Raw genomic sequence first — 13,398 nt, forward strand, 5'->3', positions numbered from 1 at the left:
TTTCTGAAATGATCTCTGGGTATATAAATAGGTTGACCATAAATACTCATTTTCCAAGTAGAGTCTTGGCTTTCCTGATTATCCTAATGTAAATATTAGTAACACACCCTTTCACTCTCAAAAGTGTACTGGTTTGGATGAAAAACTATATGGTCAGCCTATTTATAAAACACTGCTCTTTTCCAGTTACTTCTAGCCTCCCCTATACCTTTGTCTTGCAACACTTAAACATCATTCAAGTTCTTTCAACAAAAGTTGACCAAATTCAAGAGACTATGCTTTAATTCAAAAGACAGAGTCCAAATAAGCCTTCCATACAATTGTTATAGTAAGTTGCACCAAAGAGGTATGTGCTAATATAACTAGTACAGCCCAATTCAACCTACTTCCCTGACTTCTGACTCCTTAAAAAATTTTTAGAACTATACTCTATGAAAAGGTAGTCCACTTGTCACACAAGTACATGATTTTATTAATTAGCAATTTATTTTTATTTCTAAGGTGATAATTATAATTTAAAAATAATGTTGATGTACAAATATCAGTTTGCCAAACTTACCTACAAATGCTCCAAATTCTACATTATCTCCTTCTTCAGCTTTAGAACAAACAGTTTCTTGATCTTTGGTTATAGTTTCCAAGTGGCTTTTGCAACTTGGCTGGGACGGTGTACTAACAAAAAATTTGGTTGGTGGGGATGATAGATGTGGTATGCTATTAGATGAACTGCCTGATTTTTGATTTTTACTAAACATTTTTAAGGTTTCTACTCCATGTTGTCTCTGTCGCAGTTCTGGAGGAGAGACAGCACTTGGAAATAAGGCACCACAAGAGGAACCAGCCTCTGGAAAATTGAATTCTTTTCTCTGAGGTATTACAGGTAAATCCTGACCAGATACGTTAGATTGGGAATCTTTTTCATCTTTCATAAAAATATTACAAAGAAAAGGATTATTACTTTCAATACCACCTTGAGGAAGAGAGGAGCTAAGTGTATTTACAACACTGTGCTTTTTCCATACAGAAGGTCTTACAGGACCATCATCAATAAGGTTTTGAGCCAGATGTTTGGAAATGCTCAATTCTCGTGTGATTTCATTGTGAACTTTGCTAGCTTCTGAAGCTTTCTGGGCTGTTAGTGTTTTTAATGTATCTACAGTCAGGGCCGAAAGATCTTGCAAATGGCCAATTTGAGAATCTAATGATTGTAATGATCTTTTGATATAGTTGACACGATCTCCAACTTCTTTAATCTGAATGGACATCTGCTCCACTCTGTAAGGGAAACACAGGAGTTTTACAAATGTTAAAAATTATGGTTTCAAAATATCCGCCTGCCAATGCAGGGGACACGGGTTCGATCCCTGGTCAGGTAATTAAGATCTCAGGTGCTGCGGGGCAACTAAGCCCACAAGCTCTGGAGCCCACACACCACAACGACTGAGCCTGCACACTCTGGAGCCCGCACGCCCCAACTAGAAAGAAGCCCACATGCCACAACTAGGCAGAAGCCTGCACACTGCAACAAAGAGTCTGCGCATGGCAACTAAGACCTAACACGGCCATAAATAAATAAATAAATAAATATTTAAAAAAAAAAAAAAAAAAAAAGAAGGATCAAGTGCTAATCCTATTATAATAAAAATATAAGATTTTAAAACACACTTTGTACTACTATAGGCTATTTATTCTCCCATCAGAGTAACACAAAACTGTGTATTCAGCTACATACACATAAACTACTATTACCATTATTGTACCTACACAAATACCATATACTTTTAGAACGTAGCAAAACTAATGGAAAGAAACATGTTTTAAAATAATTAAGACAGTTTAACTTTTCTCCACCAACTCTTTTCTGTCCTCTGCAACAAGGGTCAAAAAACAATTAAGAGACTGACTGACTGACTTACATGAAGTCTTAGAAGTAAAGAACTGAACTGTCTCCCAATATATTATGTAAAACCATTACTAAACTTACTTGTTTGACAAACATAAATTGAACAATGACCATGTGTAAGAGACATAACTAACAGAACCCACTGACATAAAATCAGTTATAATTAAAGAGTTTCTGAACCTTTCAAAAGTGACACGAATTCTCTCTTCACTCCCAGAATGGAATTTGTCATCTTTTTCATTAAAATACATCTCAACACACTGCTCTTCAAAATCATGAAGTTTCTTTTGATCTTCTTCTGTTAAAAAAAGTTCTAAGGAGGGAAAAGAAAAAAAAAATCAACAGAGACATCAAGATAAACTTTAGCTCATGAGTTTTATGTTATTTAGAATTCATAAGGCTATGTAAATCATCTGCATTTTTTTTTCTCTTTTTACTGATGTGTTTCTAAAGCCCTAGACAAGTATTTCTACTTCTTTCTTCACTCACAATGTGATGTTGCAGGAACAGTTTCCAGTACTTCCTCCTTTTCTAATCTCCTTTTCCTATAAAATACCCTTCACCATCTATCTCTCACACCTCTCCTTCACATACTCAGGTAGAAGAATATAAGAACTGATTTGGTAGAATAAAAAGCCACTGTAAAATTTTAGGCAGAGTTTATTATGTCTCACGTAGTATACAGAATGTACTAAAAATGTTATTGTTTACACAGAAGTCAAAATGGTTTGTAGAATGGCAAGTGTTGTGGTTTACACTAGCATTTTAACAAAACCGAATTGAGATGCCATACCAAAAAGGAAGTCTAATACTAAATTTACTTTTATAGATAGCCATATTGCACTTTAAATTCTTTTATGTTTAGGCAAATTCAACAAAAGTCTTTACAATAACATTAACCAGTTAAGTCTTCTGAATAAAATTAATACTTAGCTTTCAGGGACTTCCCTGGTGGCACAATGGTTAAGAATCTGTCTGCCAATGCAGGGGACACAGGTTCGAGCCCTGGTCCAGGAAAATCCCACATGCCGCAGAGCAACTAAGCCCGTGTGCCACAACTACTGGGCCTGCACTCTAGAGGCCGCGTGCCGAGAGCCTTTGCTCCACAACAAGAGAAACCACCACAATGAGAAGCCCACGCACCAGAACAAAGAGTAGCCCCACTTCACCGCAACTAGAGAAAGCCCGCATGCAGCAATGAAGACCCAATGCAGCCAAAGATAAATAAATAAATAAATTTATTTATTAGAAAAAAAATACTTAGCTTTCAGTGTAATACTGATAAGTGACAAAATAAAAACATTTGCTTTAATATATTTTACTTACTTGGTCCATCCGAAGTCTTGTCTTTTTTTCTTCTTTTACATATGCAGCAAAACAGAGAAACTATATGGCTGAGAATGATAAGTGGTGGAGGCAGAACTGGTTTCTCATGATAAGCCATAATAAAATGATAACGTTGGTACTTCCATACAATATTGGAAATTGCCTTCACTTGTAAATAAACATTGCTTGAATAACAAAGAATAAAAATAAACAAACTTAGCTAATCACATTTTAAAGTTTTAAATACTAAAATTTTATTGTAATTCTGCTCTAAACAAGGATTCAAAGGAGTACCCCACCATAAACAAGACTAAAAGGCAAATGCGAAACTGGAAAAAAATACATGCAACAGTATAAGGCAAAGTTTGATATTGTTGAGGGTCTTAATTATAAACTCTAAGAAAAATAGGCAGAAAATATGATTTTAAGCTTTTTAAATTATATGTGACAAAAACAGAAGGAAATATTCAATCTGAGTAGTAACAAAATAAGTGCAAATAAAAACAAGACTCTTATGTACTGTCTAATTAGCAACCATTAAAAATACCTACTGTTAGCAGAGATTGGAGACACAGGCCTATTTTGACTTAAACAGAAGAAGTCTGAAATATACATATATTGAATAGTTCTACTTTTAGGAAAACACTCTAAGGAAATATACATAAGGATTAATAAAAAATTTAACCACAATGTGGTTTTGGGGAATAAAAAATTACAAACAATTGAATGGAGCAATATAACATATTGGCTTAAAAATTACAGTCTATATCATGGAATATGAAGTAGTCATTAAAAAACTGGAGAGGGATATTTATTAATGTAGGATAATATTCATGTTTTGCTTAAAAACAGTATACAAAATATAAGAACATTATTTTTGAAAAGAAAAAGTGGTTCATATATATAAAAGATAAAAAGGATGTATACCAAAATACTAAGAATGGGATTACTGAAGAATTTTCTATTTGCCTTTCTGTTTTGTATATTGCATGTGTATTCCCTGGCCACCTTGTAATAAATACCAAATAAAGATTAAATTTATAAAAGAACTGCATGTTGAAACATAGAGTCTCAAATTTAGAATTAATTTGATTTTGAAAATGCATGCTTTCTTATTTGTAATTTTCAAAAATAATTTTTAGTAGTTTAAGCCTCAATAAAATCTTTATATTTTAAATTTTGTATAGTTCCTTCAAAAAGAACTATATATTAAATGATCTCATTACAATAAGCAACCAAATAAAATTCTTACTTGAAAAATGCAATAAGAAGATTGACCATAATGATATACTGTACAAAGAGGTAGACTGCTTGAAGAAATGGAGTCAACCATGTCCCAGGACCACAGATGTCAGTGATACTGGAATCCTTTGCACAAACTTGAGAAAGACAAAAAAAAAAAAAAAAAAAAAAAAAAATTAAAACAGTAATTTACCAGTTACTGCTTATAGTCAATATGTGTGTACGTTTGTTTGAAGGAAGTTTTGATTATGTACATATCTGTTTCACAGATTCTAGCAAAAGCTTCTGGGCAGGCAGCCATACAAACACCAACTTAACAGTATTCCAAAAAAGAAGAATTTTGTGAAGGATGTGGGTACTATTCTACGACTCTACTCCATACAAGGAAGTATATATTTCTGTATTATGTCTACCCTCCAAGGTAGGTTTTAGCCAGAGGAGCATTAAGAAGAGTAAAACTCCCAGAAAAACTCCCAGTAAAACTCCCACACATTTCTATAAGAAAAATAACTGAACCAGAAAAGAGTATGATAAACTCATAGTAAACTTACAAACATAATGATTACTGACTTTAGCTTATTATGCCACAAAGGAGGGTTGAAGGAATGGTTAAAGTGCCTCTTAAATATACAATGATTAGATTTGAATTCCTTGCATTTCATTGCCTTCATCTGAAATGTTTCTGAAGCCATTAACACAGCTGAATTAAGGAAGGGAAGAGCTTTAATACCCACCAGAGTTATAAAGTAAAATAAATTCAAGTAGGGCAAGGATTTGAATTAAATAATCTTGAATTAGTGACAAGTTTTATACAAATATTTATAATACACTTAGCACCTGGTGTTTTGTAAGCCTTTAAAAAATATACATCATTGAAATTCTCATCATGGCTGTATCATTCCTTTCACATAAAATGGTTTTACGGGCAAACTGATGTATAAGGTCCTTTCACTCTTAAAAAATTTTATGAATCTATTTCCACTCTATTCAGATTAGTCTGATGAAGCAAATACCCAAGAAAGAGAATACAAGAGAGTAAAAAACTATATCCAATGCTTTATAACTAAACTAGAGCCACATAAGAAAAAGCAGACAATAAACACCTGGAAATGACACTAAACAGGAAGCCATTAAACACAAAATTTTATCAGGCTGGTAAAACCTCACTGTTTTAACCAACATCTCATAACAACTGATGACTACTATGTGACCATCCCCTGATCTACTCACCTATAAATAGGTGGGTAAGGAGCAACACAGAATGGGGGTGATGGAGGAGTAAAGTAAGATGGGAGAGAGAGAGAGCAAGAGAGAACATGAGCAAACTAACAAAGATTCTATAACTCAATGTGAAGGTCAGAAGAACATCATTGAAAGTTGGCAGTATCAACTATGTCCACAAGTTATCTAGCCTTTTTAACTAAAACAATAGAATAGCTTTATGCAGAGAATGTATTCAGAGTTGAATTTTACAATTCAAGAGTAACTAATCAATGTAATTCCATTACCCTTGCCCTGTTTACAGACAGGCAGACTGAAGCCAATTTGAGCTAATGAGATTAAAAAATAGGTTCAATAGAAGGCATCTGGGAAAGGGACTTTTTCCCCTGAAGAGAACCAATGTAAAACAGTGTCTCTTTCCTCCTGTTGCTTGTGACAGAGTATTACAATTCTAAAGGAAAACCTGTATGAATCAGACACTTATTACAGAGGACTGGGATGAAAAAGAATGTGTCCTTAGCATGAATTAACCAATCCCAAAGACAACTCTACCTCTGAACTTTCTGTTATGTGAGCTAATATATGTCCTTATTGTGTAAGCCAGTTTAGGCCAGATTCCATTATTTGCAGCTAAAAAAATTTGGAAATACTTTTTTTCAATTAATTTTTGTTATGTTTCTTCTGGGATTAACTAATGTATTACGGGAGGACTTAGGTTGGTAACAGTTTGATTTGTGAAAATTTGTAATATTACTATAATGCAATTTTGACTTTGAAATATGAAATAACCAAAAGATATATTTGTACACATAAATCCTTACCATCAATTTCATATGCATAAACTTCACCAAAAATCATCCAGTATGGATGAAAAACTATGTCTTTAGCAAGAGTCCAAGATGGTGCTTCGCGAGGATAAAGTATTGCCTTTCTGGGAACACCAAAACTAAGTAATACAAGAGCCATAATCACTACAATGTAGAACATGTTGGCCACCTGTTAAAAAATGAACACTGTTAAAATACATGGGAATTTAAACACAAAGACAATGCTTCATCTTAAAAAAGTTTCTAATGTTCCAGTAGATAACTTGAATCTTCTAGTTTCTTTTTATTCCTAGCATTAGCATTCAAGGAACCTCATTACTACATAAACCTTAACATCAAGGAAATTATGTAAAAACTGATCTGTAACATCAGGTAAGTAAGTCATAGGCATCTTCTACATAATGAACCATATCACAGGCTCAAACTGGAGTCTGCCTATCTCATGTCCATGAAGACTTTAAAGAAGTAAAGACATAAGGGGCAGATTCAGGGAACCAATTTCCATGAGTTCTTTCCTAAAACTGTTTTGTTTTCCTACACAGGAGGGCAGACTATCTTTTCTACCTTCCTTTGATAGTATCTTTTGCCCAATTCACAAAAGAAAGGCATTCTTCTCTCCCATCCTGAACCCCTACCATGGTGCCTTGTCTCCTGGGCTGTGAAAACCTCCTAAGAGGTAAATAAAACAACAAACGGAATTATCAGTATGTGTGTTGAAAAAATAAGTGATACCCGTATCTGGTTAACAAATTCTTTTGCAAGTCATGTAGTTTGCAATTCTTTAATTTCAACAAAATTGAAAAAGAGCCTGAGCTATCACATAATAAATTAAAAAACAATTTTTATTGCTAAATCACAATGTGAATTTTGACATCATTACTCAGGAATTCAAAGAATTAAGTGAAATGCTATAATGAAACTTCAATTTCTATCCACTTATTTATGTGCACAAGTGTTCAGCACTTACATCTAAGAAAGCGAATGTAGTGTCACTCTAGTAATATGTAATAATATTCATCCACAAATAATAATCTAAGGGGAAAATCCCATGGAGATCAAGAGACTACATTTACAATAAATCTATACTTTAATCTACTATGAACTAACAATAATTGCAGTAATAAATCAATCTAAAAGAAATTACTAAGACATTTTCATATGTTTTGAACAAGTATATAGTGAGAGTAGAAATGGAAGGCAGGACTGTGAAAAGTAAAGAGGACAGTAAGTCTAGACTAGATGGAGAAATTATAAAGTATTTATTTATATATAATCATTTAGTCTTGATCCTTTACCTTTAAAATTGTTAGATCTGCCAATAAATTTTTTTTAATTAAGTTAGAGTTGAGTCCCTGTGACTTACAATAAAAAAATCCCATACACTCCCCCCAAGATTCAGTTTTTTTCTTTGTAAAATGGTTAAATAATGCCTTATTTGACCACTTAAGAGAACTACTAAGAGAATATATGTTTTCAATAAACAAAATCTTGGGATAAAAGATTTTTAAAAGGCAAATAATTCATCAAAACATTATTCACGGCATTTGCTGTAATTTGGAATCCAAATTAAGTAAAGAAAAAGCCCAACTCAAAAATTCAAATCAAAACCCAAACCTGAAATATTCTAAAATTATTCAAGGTCTGTTGGCTGATGATTCAGAGGTCTCTGGATTTCATACCTTTCGCATAAAGCCTATTTGACAATCTTCCTTATATTTGATCTAAATATAACTAATTAAAATATCTGAATATCCCATTTCTTATATCTAAAATGAGGGTTCCTAGCTTGAATGTATAGGTATATGGAGTGAGTAGGAAGAGTTCAGCATTTACCATGTAATTTTCATTAGTCTGATCTCTATTAAAGATGTCAAATGTGAAGATTTCTTCTACTTTAATCTTTCATATCTTTATGAAAGATATGAAGCTGTTTTCCCTGATTAGAAATTCCCTGCTCAGGAAAAATTCCTATTTTCTAAACTTTTTTCAAATACCATGTTCCTTGTGAAAGCTTTGTCTTCACAAAACAGTTTACCATATCTTTCTCTGTCTGCTCACATACTTGTCTTATATACTAGACTGTGAATTCCATGAGGATCTGGACCACATCTTATTCATCTTTGTAGTCTCAGCTTAGTATAATGCATAGCATATAACAAATACCCAATGATTAAAAAATGTTAAGTTACTCTAGGAATCTACTACATACTATAAAATTCATCTCCTTTATTCATTAAAGGTATACTTTAATGAAGGATTTCTTATACTCTGCAGCATCTACTTTAAGCAGATAATTAGAACATTAACCATCTAAGAGTACTGAAGGAGGCAGAAAGGGAAGATGGCACTAGGAGAAAAAAGATAATGATATGATAAATAAATGGTTGACAAGGGGAAAGACATAATCCTGGTGGAGGGTGGTTCTAAAGATCAAAGGTAAAGAAGAAAATGAAATATATATTTCAGCTCCCTATAATTGAGATGGGAGAACCGGTGGGAGTGTTGGGAGTACATTAGAGGTAAGATTCAGATGGAAATCCAGAGAGCTCCACTTTCTCTTGGCTTCTTTACTTTTCCCATCTCCATCTGTTATTAAGACTGTTCACTTTTATACTTCCTGCACCTTCCATTTACTGTAACGCACCATTAAATTAACCCAATTACACTAAGTCACTAAATAAGCTGGTAGACAATGAGAGCTAGAGTGGTTTTTTGCCCTAAAACGTTAGGCTAAAACCAGTTCCTCCCCCAAAACCTTAACTCCCCTAACTTTTCCTGGAAATACCACTACTTCATGAAAGAATGCAAAATGGATGAATTGTAAGTACTTTTTTGATGTGACAAATAATAAACCAGTAATTCTTAACTGGGGAGAGCAGGATACACTCTCCTAGAGGGAAAACGTGTAGTGTGGAAAATCAAGTATAATAATGAAACTCTGTATTCAAAAAATGTAAAAATTTTTTCTTCATGATGCAAAGCAATGCTGATAATCCTGTGAGCTAGTGGGGTTACTTAAAAGATAAATTTAATCTAGAAGACCAATTTTAAAAAGAACTGAGAAACAGTATACACATAATGAGCCCATTTCGATAAAACTATTATATACATTTATTTGTGTGAAGTTTGACACAAATAAACACACGTATTCATATATATGTCTTGAAGGATGGAAAGGTATACATCAAACTGTTAATACTGGATGTCTCTGAAGGGTAGTTTGCCTGCACTTGCTAAAATTTTCTACAATGAATAGTAATTTTAGAATAAGGAAAGAAAAGTTACTTTCACAAAAGCAACAGAAGCATAACAGAGCTTTTGCCTTTTTCAAATGAAAACTGAAAGAAATTTATGGCAGGAGTAGGCCCAAATTTATGGTAGGAGTAGGCCCAGTACATTTTAGATTTTTTCAGCTCAGTGCATAAAAAATTGCACATTAAACCTGACATCTGTATCTAAAAAACAAAACCTGCCAGTTGGTTAAGCCTATGGGAAAGAGCAAAATATTGGGCATATTATATCAGGAAAAGATTAGGTGTTCTGGATATAAATTTTAAAAACAGTCTGGATCAGTAAAGACAGGAGGAAAGAGGTACCTAAAGACATAAACCACTGACGGTATTTGTTTAGTTAGTATTATCTTGCAAAATGCATTAATAAAGGAGAAGATTAGTGTGGTAGGTTGGAATTGAGCATGAGGAACCCTTGTGAGACTTTTTCAGACTGTCCCACTGGTTGAAAATCATCATAATGAACAATCTGACTAGCTGCTTTCAATATCCATACACTGAAAAGTCACTCCAAGATGATAAGGAAAGACAGAGAAATGTCAACCTACTTCTTTTACGGTAAAGAAAAATCAAAAATTGGGGGGGAAAACTCTTCAATGGTTTCCCCTATATTTTTCTTCTCTAAAGTCCTAGTTTTCAATCTTCTATATACTCCAAGCTACTACATCCTGTCTAGGCAATTTGCTAACAAACTATACCTTATCACAAAAAAATTTCCAGTCAGGCTGTTCCTTTTTACTCCCATCTCTCTCAAGCTTTCGAAGAATGGCTCAGATTCCACTGCTTTAACAAAAACCTCCATAAATTTCTCTCTTTGCATGAATCCCTATATCCCCTACTCATTAACTTAATCAATAAACCACATTGATAGTTTACTAATATCTCATATAATTTCCTAAAATACTTTATGTAGGATAGGCTCCTCAAGCTAGATTATGCAACTGTTAAAAATAACTACAGGACTGATAAAGTCAAAAAAGAGAAATATGGTTTCACAAAGTTCAGGGACAATATCCTAATAACCAGTCTGCATTGTCTTGCATAGCAGTGAGACTATAATAAACATTAAAAACTACTTGGTGAACAATTACAGTTTTTTAAATTTATAATCTGCTGCTGAGGATATAAAAATAAGAGAAAAAAATCTTAACCACAAACCTATGAAAATACAATTAATGTTCAGTATTTTTATGTTGTTTATTTTCCTACTTGAAATGGCTTTATCCACCCAACCAACAAATATTTACTAAGGAGAAATCTACTAAAGTGATTAAGTACTGAGATACTACAGATATAAAGGTGACCAACACCAGACAAGGTTCCTACTCCAAGGAATTTAAAGTCTAGAGGAGAATATAAATAATACAATAAGAATGTAGTTTAAAATACAGTTACACACAGATAAATATTCTGAAGGGAAAAACATGGGTCCCATAAAATTATACAGCAAATAAACTTGATCTAGTTGAAAAAGATCAAAAAAGCTTCCCTGAAAAAAAACCATGTTGAAGCCAAGATCTGGAGGACAAAACTAAGTTAATTAATGAAAAAAGCTAAGTATATGCGTGTAGATGAGGGTGATCATTTTACACAGAAAGAACATGAGCTATTCTTGGTTCTCTGATAGGGGCTGTGTTAAAGGAAAAAGACAAAGGTTTGTGGGACTAGAACACAAATAAGAGGTCAAAAATGGTAAGAGGTGAGACTTAAGAAAGCAAGAAAGATGCTACTACTGGAGGAAACTAGGTAAAGAGTACACAGAATCGCTCTGTATTATTTCTTACAACTGCATGTTAATCTGTAACTATCTCAAAATTTAAAGGGAGGGAAGGAGACAAGAAAGGAAGCAGGGAAGAAGAAAGGAAGGAAAGCAACAGTCAAATTGGACAAGGCTTATGGGTTTCATTAAGTACACTGATTTCTAGCAGTAATGCAAAATCATTAAAAGATTTTTTTAAGAAGGAGAAATGACATATCCAGATTTGCATTTTGAAATATTACTCTAGCTATAATATAGATTGAAGACAGGCCAGAGTGCTTGTGAGTAAACAGATTACTATACTACTGACAGTGCCAGATGATGACAGATTGGGTTTAGGGTAGCAGTAGTAAAGATGAAAAGAAACTCATAGATTGGAGCTGGCAAGTTCATATTTTTCAAATAGCCCTAGCAAGTTAACATTTAAAAATTAAAGTATTTCAAGAGAAAACAAATAAAATAAGGTTTCCTAACTTTATCCCATCAAATATTTTCTTCAGAAGTTAATATCCTGGGCATTCCTGGTGGCACAGTGGTTAAGAATCCGCCTGCCAATGCAGGGGACACAGGTTCGAGCCCTGGTCCAGGAAGATGCCACATGCCACGGAGCAACGAAGCCTGTGAGCCACAACTACTAAGCCTGCACTCTACAGCCCACGAGCCATAACCACTGAGCCCGCAGGCCACAACTACTGAAGCCCACACACCTAGAGCCCGTGCTCTGCAACAAGAGAAGCCACCGCAATGAGAAGCCCGCACACCGCAATGAAGAGTAGCCCCCACTCACTGCAACTAGAGAGAGACCACACGCAGCAACAAAGACCCAACTCAGCCAGCCAGCCAGTCAGCCATAAATAAATAAGTAAAATTTTTTAAAAAGCTAATATCCTTAGGAAAGGGTCTATATGCAATATGAGGCAAATAAACACGAACTATCATTCTCTGGTTCAAGTAAAAGTATATTAAAAACATATTTTTATGATTTTAAGAAAAAATATCAATAAACCCATGAGTATTATCAGACACCTCTCAACTTACCATTTTTCCAATCATCATTACATAAGGTCCTGCCTGTTGATTTACAGCTAGAAAATCTAGCAAACGCACATACCAAAATATTATGTTAAGACAGTAAATTAATCTTCCAGCCACAAAAACATGATTATCATATGCATTCTCAAAGTTCCATTTTGCTCCAAATCTTAGTCCAAATCCAATGAAGAAAGAAATTATGGCAATTGTATCACTGATATTGAAGTAATCACTAAACCACACTTTAATCTTCTGGCTTATTTTTCCAGCTTCAGACATAAAGATCTACAGGTTTAAAAAAAAAAAAAAGGTTTCATCACTTTCTTCCTATTAAAACACATACCAGAATTCAATTATACTGTCATAGCAGAATTTTATATATCATTTAATATTCAAAGTATTTTGACTGTCTTGGCATTTGATCACCAAAACAATTCAATAAGATATCAAAGACAGATACCTCTTTTCCTCATTCTCTATATACAGGGGGAAAAAAAGAAAAAAAAAGACCCACAAATAAATGACCTGCTCAACCAAGGTCATCCAACTAAGACACTGAAAATGCTGGATTAGAACACAATTCTCTAGACTTGGAATGTGAGATACTTGTCAAAAGTTGTTTTATTTTTCACTGAAACAACACTAGGATATCCAGGTAGGATCTTCCAAAGGTGCCTTATTTGCAGAAAGTAAACAACTCAATGGTTTAAGTAGCTATACTTAGCTCTTTAATATAAAAAATATTTTTAATTTTTTGTGGGGAATGGTAATACATTTACAGCTTCAAAATCACAGTGT

At 33.7% G+C, this 13,398-nt stretch overlaps 1 protein-coding gene across 2 annotated transcripts in view; it reads right to left on the reverse strand.

Annotated features, from left to right (window-relative positions):
* Positions 1-13,398, reverse strand: part of TRPM7 (transient receptor potential cation channel subfamily M member 7) — a 120,703-nt gene that overhangs the window by 28,794 nt on the left and 78,511 nt on the right. For both annotated transcript variants that reach the window (XM_059057877.2, XM_067029236.1), the window contains 6 exons: positions 12,607-12,885; positions 6,514-6,688; positions 4,482-4,608; positions 3,230-3,414; positions 2,084-2,216; positions 560-1,275 (listed from right to left, as the gene is read on the reverse strand). In XM_059057877.2, coding sequence (XP_058913860.1) covers positions 560-1,275; positions 2,084-2,216; positions 3,230-3,414; positions 4,482-4,608; positions 6,514-6,688; positions 12,607-12,885 — 1,615 coding nt within the window. The remainder of the gene's footprint in view (positions 1-559; positions 1,276-2,083; positions 2,217-3,229; positions 3,415-4,481; positions 4,609-6,513; positions 6,689-12,606; positions 12,886-13,398) is intronic.

The sequence above is a fragment of the Kogia breviceps genome, chromosome 3, assembly GCF_026419965.1.
Source record: "Kogia breviceps isolate mKogBre1 chromosome 3, mKogBre1 haplotype 1, whole genome shotgun sequence".
NCBI lineage: Eukaryota > Metazoa > Chordata > Mammalia > Artiodactyla > Physeteridae > Kogia > Kogia breviceps.